At 48.0% G+C, this 19,598-nt stretch overlaps 1 protein-coding gene across 1 annotated transcript; it reads right to left on the bottom strand.

Annotated features, from left to right (window-relative positions):
- Positions 1-3,740: 3,740 nt before the first annotated feature.
- Positions 3,741-6,892, bottom strand: LOC127603642 (iroquois-class homeodomain protein irx-1-like). The gene is made up of 5 exons (XM_052070069.1): positions 6,331-6,892; positions 5,673-5,915; positions 4,719-5,490; positions 4,579-4,639; positions 3,741-4,057 (listed from the first exon to the last, which is right to left on the bottom strand). The coding sequence occupies exons 1-5, from the start codon at positions 6,565-6,567 to the stop codon at positions 4,009-4,011; spliced, it is 1,362 nt and encodes a 453-aa protein (XP_051926029.1). The 5' UTR covers positions 6,568-6,892; the 3' UTR covers positions 3,741-4,008.
- Positions 6,893-19,598: the final 12,706 nt, after the last annotated feature.

Raw genomic sequence — 19,598 nt, 5'->3', positions numbered from 1 at the left:
CACTTTGAGGGGCCAACAATGGCGGATTTGAGCTCGATTGGATCACAGATGAGCCGACGACTGTCAAAAGAGCGCGTCGTCTTTACATAAGCCTGATTATCTCCTCAGCTGAGACGAGAGGAAAGGTGGCTGGGGCGTAGGGGGGGGGGGCGCAGCATCACACGAGGGCTCGTCTACGGGGCCCGGACCTCTCTGGTCCGCCCGGATCCTTTTTACAAATCTATTCAGGCGACGATGGGGGGGGGGGGGCTGGAGTTGGCCCAGGTTGGGAGAGCGGGGCCGCCGACACATGGAAGCCATCATTGTTCAGTCCGTGACCATCCCATCAGCGCGGAGAGAAAGGAAACGAGGGAAAGGATACGGGCCGAGAGGGAGACGCTGACAGAAAAAGAGCAGCGGGACGGGAGAATCAAAGACAAATCCCCTCGATAATCTGCCTCTTTAATAGGGATTAGAATTCACCAAAGAGCCCATATACGAATACTAAAGCGCCAATGAAGACTTGATTCACACTGAGAGTTTGAGGGGCTCGCAACAACCCCCGAAAACTCCGCAGAGAACGCTCGCAATCCCAATGCGCGGCGGTGTCCCTTTTTTTTTTTTTTCCTCACTGCTCGTTCTTTCCCAGCATGCACCACTTTTGAAAAGTTTCCGCGCAGGTTGGATGACGAACAACTGTCACGTAGTGTGAACTTGAAGAAGTTTCTCGCAGCTCCAGCCAGGAAACGCTAATCAAATATTGGATCTGCTCACTTTGTTTTTTTTTTTTGTTTTTAATTGTTCCTCCTTTCATAGCGCAACTTGTTTTTGGACATGCGGTGTAAGCGATGAAAGGGCCTATTTGATGTCATTTTCAACGCCATCGTGCAAACGCTCACTGATATCCAAGTTTGAAAGAATGACATATTGTTTGGGTACTTGGAAGGGGACAGTCGCTCGATCTGGCTGGTATGAAGCGCGGGGAAAATAAAAAGGGAGCTGCGTATGTGGGAGACTGAGAGTGGCTAATATTCTCCTCAGCCGTGCCGATAGCAGTCTGTCAGATTTGGCAGAGGAAGTGAAAATGGCCTCAAGTGTCTGGCTCCCTTCCATGTTGTTCTCACATCAATGACAACTCTCCCTGCGCCATCTCTCTGTTGCTCTCGACAGCTAGGGTGCGCTGTTTATTCTCGCTTGTGTTCTGATCCACTCGCTCCTTGTCCGTGGACCGATTGGATCTACCAGACCGGCATAAATGTCTGCTCGAGTCTTGTTTGGTGTTTGCTTTTAGAGAAGCAAGCATTTGTTTTTTTTTACAAAGGAGCTCTCATCATAACATTTAATTATTATTCTTATTTTAGTTTTTTTTTTTTGTTTTGTTTTTTTTAGCCTCTACAGGTTTGTCACAATTATCGGAAATGTGGTTGCCAATGAAATTAAATGTCGATACGATGACAAAATCTGTTGTTTGTAACATATTTCAAGCCACTATCTTGTCATTATTAGCAGTAAACACGCCATCTCTCAAATAAACGGTAAGCTAAAAATGAAAAAAAAAAAATAAGCATGTGCTGTACAGTATTCAAATGTCAACTTTGTATGCTGGCATGGTGAAGTCAATCACGTCAAGGTGGCCAAGCAAGTGCAGCAGTATGACTCACTGAATTGAATATAAATACCACTAACAACATTAAAACTTGAAATACAAAACATTAGAATGATGAAGCTTTTGACTATGCACACAGCCTGTTTATTGTATAACTTTGGTCAGTCAGTTTTAAGTACAATTCAGTTGTATTTAACTTGGCACAGTACAATACAGTCTCCTTTCTTCTTTGACAGCTCTTTGTTTCCAAAATGTATCCACGCCTAGTTTTTTTTTTTTTTTACGTGCAATAGATTTTAATTAAATCATCGTCCAACATACTTGATTTAAGTGGTGTTAATGTTCGAACTGTGCAAATGGCTATCATGGCTCACAATAATTGCCTAGACTGGAATGCGTTTTAGCCATAAAACCTCTGTCTTGTTTTCGATGAACAATTAGACATGTTGGTGATTGATGGTGGTACTTGGAGAGTGATTTGTTTATTTATTTCTGTGGTGGTGGTGGGGGGGGGGGGGGGGGGACAAAAATTGAATCACTTTTAAAGACCATACGCTAGACACTCTTGAGATACGTTGTAGTCACTCTTATCCTTGACTAAGATTTGTATTTTAAAAGGGAACTTTAGGCAGTGCACGTTTTTTGCCGTTTGTTTGATGGATGACATTTTTTTGCTCTTGACAAGAATGTATTCATATCAGTTTGATCTACCATAAAGCTATGAAATTACTTCCTGGCATCCGTCACAAACGCGTACATGATTTGAAGTTGATGCATGCTAAAGACGGTGTGGAGCCCAACCTAAAGAGTTGTTGGCACAAGTTTTCGGCATGGATATTTTGGATACATTTGTCCATAGATTTAGTTCCAAAGGTGGACCAAAGCAGTCTGAAGCCCTCAAGTCCAATTGTGTTCTCGCTTGGGCCAAAGCGAGGGTGCATGAAAGTCCACATGAAATTCGTATCGTGCCCGTTAGCATCCTTGAAGATCTTTCTGCATTGACTGATTTCATTGAGCCTTTTATTCAGCAATGTATCATTTTCAACCCTTATCGTTGTGCGTTTTGTTGTCATCTTATCTGCCACTTTTGCACGTAAATACAGCCTTGTGTGCATCCAAACTCGTTTTCTTTCACTCAATCAAGATCGAGTCGCGCGGGGGGCAGCAGCCTAAGCAATGATGCCCAAACTATCCTGTTCCCATCCACTTTGTCCACTTGTGTATCCGTACACGTTATACCCGTCAGAAATAACCGAATTAGTATGATTTCTCCTTTCAAAAAGTTTTCTCCTCTGTGAAAAAAACCATCAGTAATGTCACATTCGGCTCTACACTCCACGCAATTTTGTGGTCATGTAGAAGTGGCTTTACAGTCCCGCCCCCCCCACTCCCCGGGGCAGAGGAGGGACGCTAGCGGCTCCCTCAATCATAAGCCATGCTTACATCCAAGTTGGAGCCGCAGCTTTCATGCTAGACAGCTCTAAGACCCCCTACCTTTTTCTATCTTTCTCTCCACCCCCGCTATTCGAGGCCCTTGAACGTCAAAGATGAGTTGGAGTGACACACAACCCACCAGGCCTGCGCCCCCCTCAAACCCCCCACCCCCTGGCCAATGGCCTTTCCTGCTTTCTGATCCATATTTCAGAAGTAAAGCAGCGGTGCCACCGAGGGGGCCGTAATCCAACATTAAAGCTTAAAAAGGGGCCGAGCTGAAAGCACAGGCGCGGGCCGCCAGGTCCTGGAAATCTTCATTTTCAATTTCCAGAGTGCTTGCCGGGACTTCCGAGTGGCTGGCTTCAGCATGTGAATTTTGGAGAAAGGACAGCTTTTCAGGACCCTTCTTGCAAGAAGGGGGTCACCGCCAGATGGCTTTGTTGGCAAACGGGATGCGACGCTAACAACGAAGCTGTGATTAATAATCAGGCAAATGCTGCCAATATGTCAAGCAGATATTGTCAAACGTATCACAGGATCTAAATTACAATTCTTGAATAAATCGTCATAAATGTCAATTTTCAAAACAATGATGAAACTTTTCAATAAATAGCATTTTTTTGTGAATTTTGGACCACACTTTGATACACACACACACACACACACTCTTAGACATTTACTCCCCACTTCAAATTAGTCCAAGCCATTTTTCCCCCCAATAAAAAATGACTATAATGACATTTATTTAGTTTCGAAAAAATATATTCTTTCAAGACAAATTCATATCCTGTATTTACAATTTTCCAAAAAAAAAAATACGGAGTAAAAGAACATCCATAAATGAGAGGTACAAGCGAATCTGTGACAAGAAAACATCTTTTACAAGTATAGCCTAAACGGTAACACTCTAACAGGTTGCCCTGACAAAAATAGTCTTTGTTAAATTGTTCTCAGTTAAATAAATGTTTTTTTTAAGTTGGTTAGTATTTTCATAATGTTGATGTGAGAGCTCTCTGTGTTGCCGTGCCATGGTGAGATCTGTTGGGGGGGAGGGAGAGAAAAAAAGGAAATATAAGAATTGCAAGTGACAGTTACTGAATTGCAAATAATGCACAATTTCAGAAAAAAACGAAAGTTAATTCTAAAATGTGTGCACATGAATTGTGTGTTCAATTTAATGGGCGGGATCGACTCCCATTCCTGTTAATGAAAAAGGAAAAGACTCCTGAAATGCGCTTCAAAGTCTTTCTACATTCCTGCTATCAGCGTTTTCTTTTGACATGCATTGGCTGCATTCACTCGGGGGAGGCGTGAATAAACGGCTGCAGATTATTTAAATGACCCGCCTCGGAGATAACTCGGGAGGCCCCGCGGGGCTCTGCAGCCTGCTGCTGCCTGACGAGGCGTTAAAGTGGCCTCTCAATCACATGATTTATGTGCTCGGAGCTCAGCCTCCGAGGCCGGTCGGGTGTAACGGTGTTTACCCCCCCCCCCCCCTGCTTGAGGGTTCATTGAGCAAGAAATCCAAGCGGAGAGCGTCGAATGCGTTTGGCGTTTACCTGTCCGCGATGAGCCGGAATGGAGACCTGAGCGACTCCGGCCTGTGGTCGCTGTCTTCATCTGGAAAAAAAAAAAAAAACCTAAAACATTGATTTGTGAATTGACGCAACGCACTCGTAATCGTGTCCGGTCGTCGTACCGTCTCGTTTCGGACTAAAGCTTCCAGACGAGTCTCCGTCACTGTCGTCTTCCGTCCCCGAAGTCCCGTGTCCGGGCCGCGCGTCATGACGCGCGGGGGGCGCGGGTCCGCGCACGGGCAGATGTCCGCCCTGCGCCCCTCCGAGGAGCGACCTCATGTTCAAGAGCGAGTTGGCGTTGAGAAAAGCCGCGTTGGCCCAGTTGTGCAGTTTTCCGATCTGGCACGTGTATATCCCATGACCCGGGAGCAGCGCCGGGTGTCCGGCGGCGGGCGCCAAAGCCGGGCGGTGCGCGTGTGCGGCGTGGCAGGCTTTGTGCGAGCTGTCCGGTGCCGCGGCGGTCTCGGCCAGGGACCAGATTTTGGGTTTGCTCTGCGGCGGTCTCTGGCACTCCTGTCTGCCGGGGGAGCGATCCGCCGCTTTGACAGCCGGCTCGGCCTTATGGAGCGAAATAGTCGCGTCCGCGGAAAGCGTCCTGGTGCTCTCCGAGCTCCGAGGCTCCGTCGAGGCCTCCGTGCCGGCCGCGTCCGACTCCTTCTCCCCCTTCCTGCAGCCCTGCTCCGCTGCGGCGCGCGGCTCCTCGGCTCTTTCGATCTCGACCGTTTCCAAGTCGATCTCCTCGTCTTCGTCGTCGTCGTCGCTGCCGTTCTTGCCTTGCTCGTCCTCGTTGTCGCTGCTGAAGATGCGTCCGTCGCGGTCCTCGGCGCTGCGCCCCCACGTCACCTTATTCTCCTTCTTGAGACGCCTGCGTGCGTTTGCAAACCACGTGGATACCTGCAATTCCCAAACAACCTTTATTAGGCCCCCGATCAATGAAATTGATTCCTCCGAACGCCGGTGGAATTTGGCCTGCTATTTGGGGAAAAAAAATCATTATAAGCCCCTTCAGGAGGATTTGGGAAAAAATGGCATTGCGCTTGTCTACTAAGAGCTACATTTTCTATTTTGAAATACACCTGTGTGAGTGTCATCCTGGTAATGATCGCAAGCATGATCTTCTCCCCTTTGGTGGGGTACGGGTTTTTCTGGTGCTCCTGCAGCCAGGCCTTCAGGGTGCTGGTGGTCTCTCGTGTGGCGGTCTTGGCTCTCGACGGGTCGCCGTACGGGTACTGTCCGTACGGGTAGAAACCTTGAGCGGCGTGCACAGGTAGAGAGCCCGGGTGGGAACCGGGGCTGTCCTTTAACTCGTACTGAGAGCCCTGAAATTGGGAGCACAGAAGGGACAAATTCTTGGCGGTGGGGAGCATTTATATTGTGTGCCAATCATTTTAGTTGAATGGCATTAATAAGAATAATGACGATAATTGTTTGTGAAGGTGTCCGAACATATTTGAGCTAATGTTTCTCGATACCATTTTGCAATATTAGACATAACTGTTTTTTTTTTTTTTTGTCTATTGCGTCTAAGAAAATAATTCGTTCGGGTAAAGTTCAGCATATATGAAAACACTTTCGATGTTTGAAACTGCTTTTGGATCAAATAAAAATCCAAGTGCAATGGTTGCAATAATACTTTTGCTAATTCGTTCGCATTTAATTGGACACAGTCTACCAGTGTCGGAAAATTAATGCAATTCATGAACCTTGTCACTTGAGTTATGTAACAAGTCTTACCATTTGAGAGATGAGGGCGAGGTCCGGTGCTCCGCTGTACGGCAGAAAGGCACTGTAGTTGGGGGCCGCCCATGGGCTCCCGTACATCCCCAGCATGGAGCCCACGGCAGCGGCCGTCGCGGACGAGCTGACGCCGCTTTCGCCGCTTCCTTCCCGGCTAGAGGCCGAGCGTTCGCTCGAGTACACCTCGTGAGCGGCGTTGAGGAACTGGGGGTACCCCAGTTGAGGGAAAGCCATGTCCAATAAAATCTCTCCCGAATGGCGACAAGAGAAGGCGGTGGGAGGTGTGCAGGGGGAAAAAAAGAGAGAAAATTCCCAAATAGATAATGGAAGACGCTCAAAATAATAATTTAAAAAAAAAGGTGTCTCGATCACCAGAGTCGAGCTTCCACTTTGCGCGCTTCTAACACTCCCGAGTCAAAGCCCCACTTTGGCTCGCCGAGTGCGGAGTGATGCGCGCGTTTGGCCGCAAGGAGCTTTCTGGATGTGGAGCCGACTGACTGATTGGCAGCCTACTTAAGCTCCAAGCTCCTCCTATGCCCAGGGCAGGCGATTAGTGCATTGGTTAGCCCAGGTCGTGGGTGGCTTGTGGTGGGTGTGTGCGCGCTCGTGCTTTCGTCCGAGTGTGACTATGGTGTGTGTGTGTGTGTGTGCGCGCGCGCGCCTGCTCTATTTTTTTAACCGTCTTACAATATGGTCATCGAGAGGAGGGCCGTGTGAAGTGTGCGTTCCATTTGCCTCTTTATTAGTGGCGTGAGAAATGCGCCACCTGTTATTTGTCACATTGCTGGTGCTCCTCGTGTCCAACTAAAAATCACAGAGTACGCCAATTAAAATGAGCACCGATGTAAAACGTGCATGAAGTGCGGGACAAGGTGCACCTTTGCTCTCGCGTCCACGTGCGACAGCTGATCCTCGCTGTATTTGGACACTCTGATTCAGCCTCTGGCAGGCAGATGGGACCGGCAGGTCATTGATATGGTCGGCCAGGTCCAGGAGGAATGTGGGCGATTATCGACGGAAGTCACCGGAGCATATTTTCAGAGGGTGGATACCGGGGGGACGGATGGGATTGATGGAGATCGGGCGGATATGATAGCGTGGCGCTCAGAAGTGGAACGTGACAGATGCTGACGGAGAAGAAAGGGCTCTTGTTTTAAGACGTGATGCTGCAGACAAATCACTCACTGACCACAATGCCACGCGACCACACTCGTATCTCAAATCGACTTTCCCCACTGAAATGTCATTCATCCATGACAGCGCCCCCCCCCCACATAAAAAAAAATATTTTTTATGATGAAAAACAAGACTGTAATATTTGGCTCGATATAAAACTCTTTCAGCAATTTTCAAGTAGTATTGGCGATAAGCATCTTGAAGCCTCTTAATGAATCTGGGCTCTTTTCTACTCGGGCTTCACGCGTGTTCATCGACAAAGCGACGGATATTTTAACGTGAGCGTACACGATGCTCGGAGAAAGTGCAGCGATGAAGGATACAGGCAGCGAGCTTGCTTGTTGCTTTCTCATGAACAGGTTTGAACCTCACAATTCTTATGCGAGCCCACGTGCGCATTACACACTCCAAGCACTCGGGCGGTGCTAATGAGGTAGCGCCCCGCTCACTGGCCTGTGGCCCTCCTGGCTTCCCTCAGAGGTTAGTCGTGTAATTACTCCATCCCCGTAAATACAGATTCATCATCATCCTGGACCCCCCCTCCCGCACCCCCATGAGCTGAGAAAGTGAGCGAGCGAGATGAGAGGGGAGGAGAGGAGGGAGAGGCGGGGAGGTCTAATGATTTCATTACTGTGCTTAAAGCCCACTCGGGCTAAGTGATGGTCCACTCATGTGCCGTTTCCTTTCTCCGAAGCGCCATAGGGCACTTGTGCAGCTCAAAGCTGTTTTCCGAAATGCATATCGTGATGTGTGTGTGTGAGAAAGGGAAAGAGAGAGACAGCGCGAAAGAGAAATCTAAAGAGAGGATGCTTAATCTCCATGGCATTTTAAATGGCATTCATGGAGAGAGTGGCCCTTTCCTCATTGCCAAGGTAAATGGAGCCAGGGGACTCTCCATTTCAGACCGATAAAAGAGCAACGTTAAACACTCTCAGCATTTCCTTCCTCCCTCTCTCTCTCTCTCTCTCTCTCTCTCTCTCTCTGGCTTGTTTCTCACTCAAAATTGATGTTGTTTTTTCATGACAGGGAGGGAAAGGAGACATATCCACCATCTAATAGGATAATATAACCCCATTCAACACGCAGCCTAGCCTCCCGCCCTCTCTCCCTCTCTCTCTCTCTCTCTCTCTCTCCGTCGCTCTCTCTTTCTCTCTCTGCCTTTGTAGCCGCCCGATTTCCATAGTGTCTCTGTGGAGAGGCAGTTAATGAATTCCTCTGAGCTGGAGAAAAGGGGGGAGAATGGTTTTGGCGGTTTAGAGAGAGAGAGAAAAGGGGACCGGGGTGGGGGGTTCAGGGGGAGGAAGGCTTTGAGCTATGCCATTCAACTTCACAGCCGAGGCCCGCTTTTGCATTCACAGTGTGTGCGCGTCGGGTGTGAGTGTGCGCGCGCGGGTGCATTTGTGCGTCTTTTTAACATGAACCTGCTAAGACTACCAAATATTTAGACTGGCCTCAGACCTCTCTTTATGGCGATGGTGGATTGAGGGATCTCCGGAGGCAGCTTGACTCCATTTGAAAGCCATTCCCCGCTATTAGCCGCGCGCAGACAAAGGAATAACTTACATTCGGACGCGTTCGAATGAAGTCGCGCAATCCACTCGCGCTGCTCATTTCCTCCTGGGCCCTTTTTCAGTGAGGTAAATAAAAAAAATGGCAACCAAGCCTTGTGTTTTGGCTGCAATTTAACCGATGATTCAACCACACCGGACAGCGTTTGTTGTGTGGCCGGATTTTGCTGATTCACCTCTAATTTGTTTTATTTTGGTGTTTGTGCAAGGAGAGTGGTTGTCGTATGTGTGAGCTTGCCTTCAACCGTGTTATCGAGTGCAAAAATTTGGGAGAATATGGACTAGGGTGCACCTTTTGTATTTCAAGATATGAAATATATTGAAACAAGATCTGAAATTGGATCTCTGCCCACGCCATTTTCATTAAATGCAAATCGTTTTGGGGAATTGTGAAATAAACACCGTAAGACGTAGACAAGTCATACTAGAGTCATGATGCAAATGACGGGATATCCGGGAGGGGTCACTTTGAATCAGCCCTGCTTGTGAAATGGCAACCGCTTTTCCATCGCCGTTAAATGCCGTTCCATCATTCCCCATTCAGAGAGCGATGAAAACAAGCCATGTTCAACAAGATTGCTGACTTAAAATAAAAAAAAATGGGCAGGGTGAATTCCCTCCTCTCCAAAAAGACTTAGCGGGGGGGCTTTTCTCATGGATAGCAATCTGATTGTTTTCTAAACGGATTATTAACTCTTTTGTTACAGTAGGGGTCACTTGAATGCTTCTTAGGGGCTATTAGCATTGCTTTAAAGAACCCGCGCACACGCAAACAGGGCACACTCACGCGTGCGCGGGGCTGTGTTCTCGGATTTGCCATTTCTTGTCTTTGTTGTTCTCAGCGGGAGCGGAATGATACCGTTATAATGCCGTTAAAAACAATAGCTTGACATTAAAGAGAGGTGTGGGAGGCGAGGGACGTGGGTGTGCGTGCGCGGGTTGAAAAGTTAGCCCTTATAAGGCGGACCGGTCGGCTTCATGCAGCAGTGCCGACCTCAATGACTAACCTCAAAGAGCGGCGGCGTTACGCGGGCAAACCCCTCCGAAGTCCTTGACTGAGGGAAGGATGAGCTCGAGAAGTGGCTCGGATCGCCAAGATGGAGGAATTAGAACGCAAAAGGTGTGGCCTGTGAGACTTTGACTGGCCGCTCTTTGTGCTGTGTTTATTTCACCTGGCAGGAAAAGGGGCGACGCTTCCCTTGGGAAAATCAAAGATACTTAGCTCAGGTCAAAGCGTCACGGGCCACGGAACACCGAGGCTCGTATTGACCGTATGAATGCGGTGGTGGGGGACCCCAGTGAACTGCCCGAGTCTGGCTGGGTGCCCCGGCTAGCTTTGAGCTCCTGTTCTACGGGACAGATAAAGAGGGTATCCCTTACAGGCCTGACCTCCAGCCACCCCCTGTCATGAGGGGGAGGGGTCAAAGTTCAGACCAATTGGCTCCCCACGGCCCCGCTGCCTGCACTGGCGCTTCATCAGCCGCTAAGTGCCAGGACCAGAAGTGAGCTGGGAGGGGGCGTGGCCTCTCTTTCATCCAGCTCAGTTGAGTCCAGGTTTAGATCAATGAACTCGGTGTTTTGTCGAAACGTGTCATATGAGTTTAGCGATGCTTAGATGATGCATTAAGAAGGAGATCTGTCGGAGAGTTGCTGTCAATAGTTTTCATACGCTCAAGCTTGGACTTTTCATGATTTATTTGAGCCGTTATTTTGCACGGTGGAATCATTGATTAGACAATGTCGAACAAGAATTTTGACTTGATTTGGGATTGTATCTAATCCGTGCGAGTACAGAGCAATATTCTACCACGCCGCCTCAATGTCGTACAAGTTGGCATTCCACATCGATATTTGTTGACATTGAAATGTGCATAACTTTGTCGGGATGACCAAAAATCCGCATTGCAGAGTGTTTCCGGTGGGTGAATGGTTCTTTCCTTATAAGCCTAGAATGCCGCCTTTCAACGACTGTGTCGAAAAGTGTCATGGTGGCCAGAATTGTTCAGTTTTGACGAAACATCTCTGAGCATCCGACCTTCTGTGAACCTCTTTGTGGAAAGTCCCCTTTTTCATTTCCAGCATAACTCAAAGCAGGGCCCATAAAGGCATGAGAATGACTTTGGCAAAGACGAATTTGACATCCGACACAGACCCCGCGCAACACCCCGGGATTAAAGAGAATCGAGGCCGATTAGCATGAGCTCGCGCTAGCAACTCGGTTTTAATTAAACAGCCCCTACTTTTTGTTATTTGTTCCACATTTGACCCTTTCGACCAAATATTAGCTCCACCAATATAAAGAGTATTGGTAGTAATTGAAGTCCGCTCTCAGTCGTGGCTATCATGGTCAGAAATATTCCCCCCCATCCGCCCCCTTACCCGCCTTCCCGAATAACCCCAAAGTACAGTAAAGCAAACATATCCATGAAACTGAACTGCGCGCCGTGGTGCTGTGGGGTTTTTCCAAAGTAACTTTGAGACTTTGACCACGAGCCATTTGGGTGTGTGCTCCGCACTCTTAAGCTCTGTCAACTTCCTCCTAAACCCCACACTCGCTCAAACTCGCTCCACACATCTCCACCCTTGCATCGAGGTTGGTCTGACCTTAAACTTGGGCCGCAAAAATGAGTCGCTGTTTCAATCAAAAGAAAGGAAAAAAATGGAGTTATGTGAGCAAGTTGTACACAGGCACACATTATGATTTATGAGGTTTCGGCCCGACGCGAGCGCTCTACACGTCGCCCCCCTGCGTTGGCAGCAAATTTCACAACAAGCCACAGTTTAGGAGCGTGTGACATTATTACTTTCGTCCGCTTTTTATTGTCAAACTAAACCCCAAACCAAGAGCACCATATTTATTCCTCGGAATCACAATTCTGTTTGATGAAAGTCCGCAATCTAAATGCTAACACACACGCTGTAAAACGCTAAAGACGGGCCGAGGCCACTCGAGTCGATGTTCTGGTAATTGCAAATCTTTTTAACCACTATTATTTGAACAGAAATCCTGCCCACACATCCAAGCAGGCAATTGAACTGGACTCACAGGTATAGATTGTTTATGCCGTGCAAAAAAATTAAAAACAAAGACTAGCAATTCAGCCGTCTCACTATTTGGCATGCTGGGCTGCTTCCACCTTTTCCTCGCATATCTCTTTGATCCTCTGCATTTAATATTAAACTTATGCTGACCAACAAAAGGGCAGAGCGAGGGAGGGCAATCTGGGTTTTCTCTCTCTCTCTCCCTCATCAAATTGCTTATCAATGTAAACAGGCTACAGTGTAAAGTTACTGAGCGATTTATAAAACCTTTGCAAGAACTACAAACTGCGACTGAAACACCTGTTGGTAGCAAAGTACACCTTCAACTTTGAGCGCCGAGTGTCGGCAGTCTGTCAAGCCTTTGAGAAGCAAGAGCGGAGGTGCTGCAGGTGCTGATGGTGCTGATGGTGATGATGGGGAGGTGGGGGGCGAGTCGGCGCGCATTCCTCACGGCGGCTCCGTGCGGCTCGGCCAATTAGCAGCCGAGTGTTTTGTTTGAGCCCGAGTGATGATGAGATGTTGCGCTGGGAGGCGGCCCACTTCATTAAGCACACCGTTGTCTCCGGTTTACTCAGCTTGCCGGCTTTAACGGCTTGTTTACCGGCCGCAAATATGACAGACTGTATGTCTATTTGACCGTCTGTGTGCGTGCGCCGAGGTGATGCGGGGAGGCGGCGAGTGTGGGCATGTGACCAGGCTATTGTATGTACAGGCGGTGGACAGAGTGTCACATGTAAACCATACATGAGACATTGTGGCAACCTACAAAACACGAACTGCGAGTGGAACGATACGTCGGTGTTGCATTTTGATCCATTTGAAAATCATAACGGCTGCTGCTTGGGTGTCTGAGATGCAGGGATGCCAAGATCGCTTCCTACTTCCAAACCGAGCGCTAACCACGATTCCACCGCTTCTGCCTTTGCGTCCGGATGGAATTTGCGGCGCGTTTCATTTTTCGCTTTCCGCCAGCAATATTAGCTTAATTTAGCACGCGCAATATGAATAATCCATTATGAGACCACTTGCCAAGGCTAAGTTTGCATTTGAAATCTGTGTTTCAACGGCAGGTGCAAACCAGCACACGCGGTCGTGCCAGCGTAGCGCGGGCAAAATAATAAAAGCTGCGCAAAAAATGATTCAGAAATGCAATTTTGGGGACCTTCTGGTTCTTCTAAGGGCTTACCTGAGGCCAGTCACAAGAAGGAGTCATGCCAAATCTCCTCGGACTATGCTCCTATCAACTCTGCAATTCTCCTTTCGTCGTATGGTGACAATCGGGTCATTGTCAAACCCCCTTTTTCAATTTTTTGTGAAATACACATCAGACAACTGGAATAGTGGATCAGTAGCTTCAACTTGCCGACTAGTTCACCGCAAGTCAATGCGACGAATGTCTCTTTTCACCACTTGCGCAAATATTAGTCCGGGAGCAGCAGTTTAAGTGCAATTACAGCTTTTTGTTTTCTCATTCAACACGGCGCATGGGCCGAGCCAAAACGCGTTACAATTGACGAGCGTGCCATGTTGACCCAACGAGACCCGAGCCCGGCGCTCTACTCTTACTGATAAAACACATCCAGAGAACAGGCAAAGAGTGATTAGGACTGATGGAGAGGGAGGGGGCAGATTTTCAGCCGTGTCTCGTCGTCCTCGTCTCTGGATTTCTTCCCTCCTGAAATATTCGGTTTATTCAAAACGTCACGGAAGGACGCGTCTCACTTGGAGCATTCGGGAGGGTCACGGCTCTCTGACTGCATATGTGGTGTGTGCGTGTGTGTGTGTGTGAGAGAGTGTGTGTGCGTGCGCGCGTGCGAGGGCAGTTCTTAAGGCCTTAATGCGGCGGGCGATGACAGATCACTTCATTCACGCAAGACGAGAGCAATTATTTCAAGCATGACAGATTGCCTCAGCAGAACTGAATTTCGGATAAACCCCCCCCCCCCCTCACTCTCTCTTTCACTCACCCCCCCCCCTCTTTATCTTTATACCTCCTTCGCTTCTCTTCCTCCCCCTCGTTCAATAAGGAATCTTGTGGTTTTCCGAGCTAATGACTTCCTCCTCAATCCTCACTGTTACACTATTGTGTGTTTATATAGTCGTGTGCGTGTGTGTGTGTGTGTGTGCGTGTGTGTGTGTGTGTGAGAGAGCAGGGGGTGACGGTACCATCTGTCTAGCTGCTGTAGCCCTTGCCCCTGCCCAGCTGGTGGGCACTAAGTAATGGGAGAGGACTTCCTCGTTTCAACCCCCTGAGACACACACACACACACACACACACACACACACACACACACACACACACACGCATTAGTATGCAACACCTACTGTCACAGTGAGCGAAAGACGGGGACTTTTTTTTTTTTAAAGCCTGAGTATTGAAACCTGAGCAACTCAGGGTGTCAACTGATGAGGACTGAATGCTCCATGGAGGGAATGTTTGCACGAGAGTGTGTGTGTGTGTGTGTGTGAGTGACAGTTGGGAATGTAAATGAGTTTACGAATGTGCCGCATTGCTTTTTGAATGGAAGGCAGAAGAAACGTGTGCAATAGAGCTTTGTCAGCTTGTTAATTTTCCAAGAGTTTTACAGCAAACACCTTTCAAGGGAAAAAAAATCATATCACAAACTATTGATGTCAACCTTTGTAATTAGAATTTTAATCTACTGTGATTCCAAAGCTCGATCGCACTCACTTGGACATTTCATGACATGGTACACGTGTGCAAAATAATTCCAACACCGCAAACTTCACCAACAATGCCTTTGTCAACACAATCATGCTCAGTCACTCATTGAATCATTGCGTGTTGATTGTTTACCATGCGCCGCATCATACTGTGCGTCGTGAGTTGTAATAGTTGTTTAAAGTGTCAAAACCTCGCACGTGCGCTTATTATGATTAGCGGTAGTTGAAGTCTGACGCCCGAAATGCTTCTTTGTCTTTCCGGCGGCATTTTTTGCAGTGCGGCGCTCTTTGTATGCGTGAAAATTCCCCTCGTTATTTACCTGCTTAAAAACATGCATGCGCACGTCTGCACCGGCAGTTTAATGAAGAGGCTCCGGTTTGAATTAAATGAGGAGCTTCATGTAATTGGCTGGAAAAGCCATTGAAATTCAGCACGTGCACGCTGGACTTGACGCTTGGGGTTCGCACGGATTGTCGCAGATGGGATTTTGCGCTACCTGTAAGCGAAACACACACACACACATTCTTTACTCATCTTGCAAGCCCCATGTTCACCGTGCACTTGAATCTTTAAGGACATGGTGATGACGGAGTCTTCTTGACCTCTCTAGGGTTGCAGACACACAGGCACACGCAACTTAAATAACATCCAAGTGCGTCTTTTAAATTTCTGGGCGCTTGTACGGATCGGGAACTTCCCCGGTTGGAGTTGTCGACAATAGGCAGGAGCTAGCGGAGGCCGGGGAACGCCGGGCAGCCAGAAATCCCCATTATTCATTGGCCGCCAGTTCAAGAGCTGACCCCGGTGTAACACCGACACAGCCGGTGAACAACACTGAGGCCCTTTGTCTCGACCGGCCCGCTCTCTGATCACCCTGTAATGAACTGGGGGGCTCCGGTGGAAAATTTACAGCCCGACGTCGCTGTGCGGGCCTTGCCTTTCGCTTTCATGCACCTTTTCTGCCGCATCCTCGTTTTTTAGTGCTCTTTTCTTAGCCGACATCCTCTTAAAGGGTGGCCATGGCTCCAAATGCGCTCGCACAATAACAATGCAAACAATGTAGACGGGTTGTTAATTTCCCTCTCGATAGTTGCCTGTTGCTTTGCAGGATTCTCCTTGTCTCAAGTCCTTCCTATATCTTGTTGTGTTTTGTGTATGCGAGTCGCTGCTTAAAAAAAAAATAAAATAAAAAAATACATATCGTCTGTTTGGGAAAAAATATTGCGCTAATAGCTAAATAATAGCAATAGCCCACAACCCTAAATAAATCACTTCCCACTGTTATTGTAATGGGGAGTTAAACAGTTTAAATGTTTTATGACATGTAATCATTACTTTAACATCCCCCCCTCCCCCGTCTCAACCCCATCCCTCCCCCCCGAACACACACACACACAGCCTCAGCACAAGCCTTATCTGTGTGAAAAGGAAAAAAACATTCTAAATATATGCAAAACTATTCCAGGTTCTCAGTTCCACCCAAAAGATGTCTTGGGTTTTCTTAACATCTTATTTTTCTCCCTGAACTATTTTCTCAGTCTGGAATTGGTGATGGATTTCTGTGAACTGCTGCTGCTGTAATAAATCCGCTCCTTGAAGTTGTGGTTGTGTGTGCATGCCGGGCCAGTGTGTGTGTGTGTGTGTGTGATATCCCGGGGTAAATTGTTTCCTCCGGTCTTTGAGAGGTGGGCATTCAATAGCTTGCCAAAACAGCTATAGGCAATAATTAAATGAGTCCACGCTTGAGAGGAGAAAGAAAAAGAGAGAGAGAGGGAGGGCGAGAATGGGAGAGAGACACTCAGGCAAAAGGGGAAGGAAGGAAGAGAGAGAGAGACCTGGACCGAAAGCAACAATGTGAACGGGCAACAGAGAAAGACATATTTAGAAAGAGAGCGAGAGGGATCGTAACACAGTCTGTGGGGCCAACACGCTGCGTTATGCAAAGCCAAAGCATCGCCGCTAATCAGCCATGTTGGAGGCGTCCAAATCATGACGACTCCCGTCAAATGCCAAATGAACACCAGAGGAAAGATGCCATTTATTTCAAATTCGATTTCCTCCCGCTCGTCTTTTCAACTTATTTCGGCCTGGCGAGCGCTGCATTGCATTTCCCGGTATAGAAAAGCATCACTTTAATGAGTTAGCAAGTCCGCCGACAAGATTTAACTGTACAATTTGATTCGTTCGGTTCTGTTCTTGCCAAGAAGCCTTTGGCGAGTCAGTTCACAACAGAAGATATCTTGAGCGGGTCAAAAAGCGCACCAAAAAACTCCAAGCAATCGGAACACAGTGGCCACATTGTGCTTTTCAACAGAACCTAACCATATTTCTAATTTCATATGTAACCCGTTGAGGATATAGCGAAAAATATATGCGGGTGGCATACGTACTGTGCCACGTACATTCAAAGGAATGAGAGCAAGCGCCTCATTTTTTCCCCTTTTCTTTAATATTTTTAATCTCACCCACGCCCTCGTCCTACGTCGTCCTTTGACCGCCAATCCATTTTATGGAATTTAAAAAAAAAAAGCGATACCGAGCAATTATATTGTATGAGGAACCTCAGACCTTGATACCGGAAGCAGAAGCATCACGTGATATTTAATGCTTGATCACAAAAAATAATAGCTCTTGTTCTACTTCACCTGCTAATTCAGAACAAATTGCGTTGCCATTTATTAGTTCTTTGTAAATAAATTGTCCATTTTATTTGGAATATTTTTTTTTGTAACAGCAGTATTGCAGTTTCTCTTGGAGGGGGGAAAAAGTAGCTGATAAGATGATTGGCAGAAGAATAAAGCCCTATAATGTCGGATTTGAATTTAAATATGGAAATCAACCTATCAGACCTGCCACAGCCCCCCCCCCCCTCTCTTTTTGAAGCCGAGTTGCCGGCTACTTCCGCGGGTTTTCGTTCCAGGTGCTGACGGGCGCCTGCTTAGCTGATGATTAGCTGCCTTGACGCCGTGAGATTTACCAGATACCGGGGGGGGGGGGGGGGGGCAATCGTGCTGAAATAATTCACTTTGTCTCCTCTATGCAAATCGCGTCTTATACTCGGATGCACCTGAAGCGCCATGCCGGAAATATTTGAGGGGCAAAAACAAAAGACAAACAATGATTTGCGGATGATTGGAAATGGACACACACACACACACACACACACACACACACTGACTCAGACACATTGAGACGAGCAGCTGTCTGCAGGCAGGGTCAAACGTTGGTTAATTAGTCCTGTCGCCCGCTCGGGTCATCACACCTTCAGCTATGTCTGCCGCGATGAATAATAATACTGCAATATTCACTCTGTCAGCTCGGCTGGGGCTGATGGAGTCAACCTGTTGTTGGTGTGATGCATGACACTTTGCTCCTATGACACAGACGCACACACACACACACACACATATACACACACACACACCGTGTCCCCGAAAGGCCACCGCAGACTGTCACTTAGCGCTAATGACCGTCACAGTGACGCGCGCGGCGCCTCCTCCTCGTCTTCATCTTCGACTACGCGAGTCACTTTGTGTTGGAAATCGTCTTCGTCGAGTCGTCTTCGGGATCTCTCGGAAAAACGGCTCTCGTTAGCTCGGCCTGTCCGCAAAAGTCCTCCGCCGAGAGTTTTTGATGGTATTCCACTGTTAGGAAAGGTACATTTCAACTCGGCTGCCTGTGTGTGACTGAACTCTGTGTTGGCTTTTATGGGGCTGGGGTAGGAGGGGGGGGGGGGGGGGGGGGGTGACAGGTGCTTCCGGGACAACAGGGAAAAGCAGGCAATGATTTTCCCATCTGGTTAGTCCGTAGAGAGTTGGTGTGGTTGTCCAATCTGAGGCGGGATGCGGCTAAAAGGAACATTTAAATGGAGCGGAAAAACTGATTTCCACCCTCGGAATTCTCATTTCCAATGGCGCGTCGCTACCTGCGTTTCCGCAGTCCTTTCCCCCCCCCCCCCCCGTCGGACGTTGTTGACGATGGTATCATAGCGTTAATTTGCCTGCCCGTGCACATCGCCGGTCCTCGTCCGTGGTTCTTTTTTTTTTTTGATGCCGACAAATATAGTATTAACTCCGGATGATTAGATCAGTTAGACAGAGACGCACACCAGGGGATGGAGGGATGGATAAATGCCAGCCAGGCCTCATTAGCTTCTCGCTGCTTTCCTGGAAAGACGGGAGTGAGACGGTGGGTAGGGGGTGTGGGGCGTGGGGGGGGTGGAAGGAAAGTGGGAGGTTAGATAAGCAGAGGGGAGTTGAAAGCGAGCCGAGGGGGGAGGCAGAGGTATGGGCGGGGGGGGAGAGAACCAGGTCTAGGATGGTGACCTGTTGGATTAAGGCTATTAGAAACCCATCTGGGGGCTGTTTGGCCACTTCACCGGCTGATCCGCCCCCAGCAGCCGCTCAGCTGAACCCTACAACGCTCACAAAATGCCCCCCCCCCGGCCCCCGTCAGGACACACTCGCGCACACACACACGGTCAAAACAGGATTACGTCCGTCCTTTCGCATCGTTTTTATTCATTAATTGACGAGGAGGCGCCGACTATAAATCTTACAGAGCGGAAGAAAAATGACGTGGTAGTTTCATCAGCAAAGTCTTTTCGAAAATGGCTCTCGGGCGCTTTGTATTGTTGATGCATAAGCAGCCACACATCTCTTAAACGGTGCATATTATCATTAGACGCACAGGATTTTGGGGTATGTCCGCACTCTGCTCTAACTCCACTGTGTGTAATAAACTCTACCGTACATTCTAGTTTCATGCTAAGCTAATGGGGTTGTTCAGTGAAG

Source organism: Hippocampus zosterae, chromosome 7, assembly GCF_025434085.1.
Source record: "Hippocampus zosterae strain Florida chromosome 7, ASM2543408v3, whole genome shotgun sequence".
Taxonomy (NCBI): Eukaryota; Metazoa; Chordata; class Actinopteri; order Syngnathiformes; family Syngnathidae; genus Hippocampus; species Hippocampus zosterae.
The sequence above is the reverse complement of the archived record's forward strand: the minus strand, read 5'-3'. Positions and strand labels throughout refer to the sequence as shown.

Bases quoted from the DNA above. Each gene is read 5' to 3' on its own strand.
- LOC127603642 (XM_052070069.1), bottom strand. From the start codon at position 6,567: ATGGCTTTCCCTCAACTGGGGTACCCCCAGTTCCTCAACGCCGCTCAC. The intron at 4,640-4,718 runs GTACGACGACCG...TTTTTTTTCCAG, and splicing joins CTTTAGTCCGAAACGAGACG to ATGAAGACAGCGACCACAGG. The intron at 4,058-4,578 runs GTAAACGCCAAA...CCCCCCCAACAG, and splicing joins TTCCGGCTCATCGCGGACAG to ATCTCACCATGGCACGGCAA.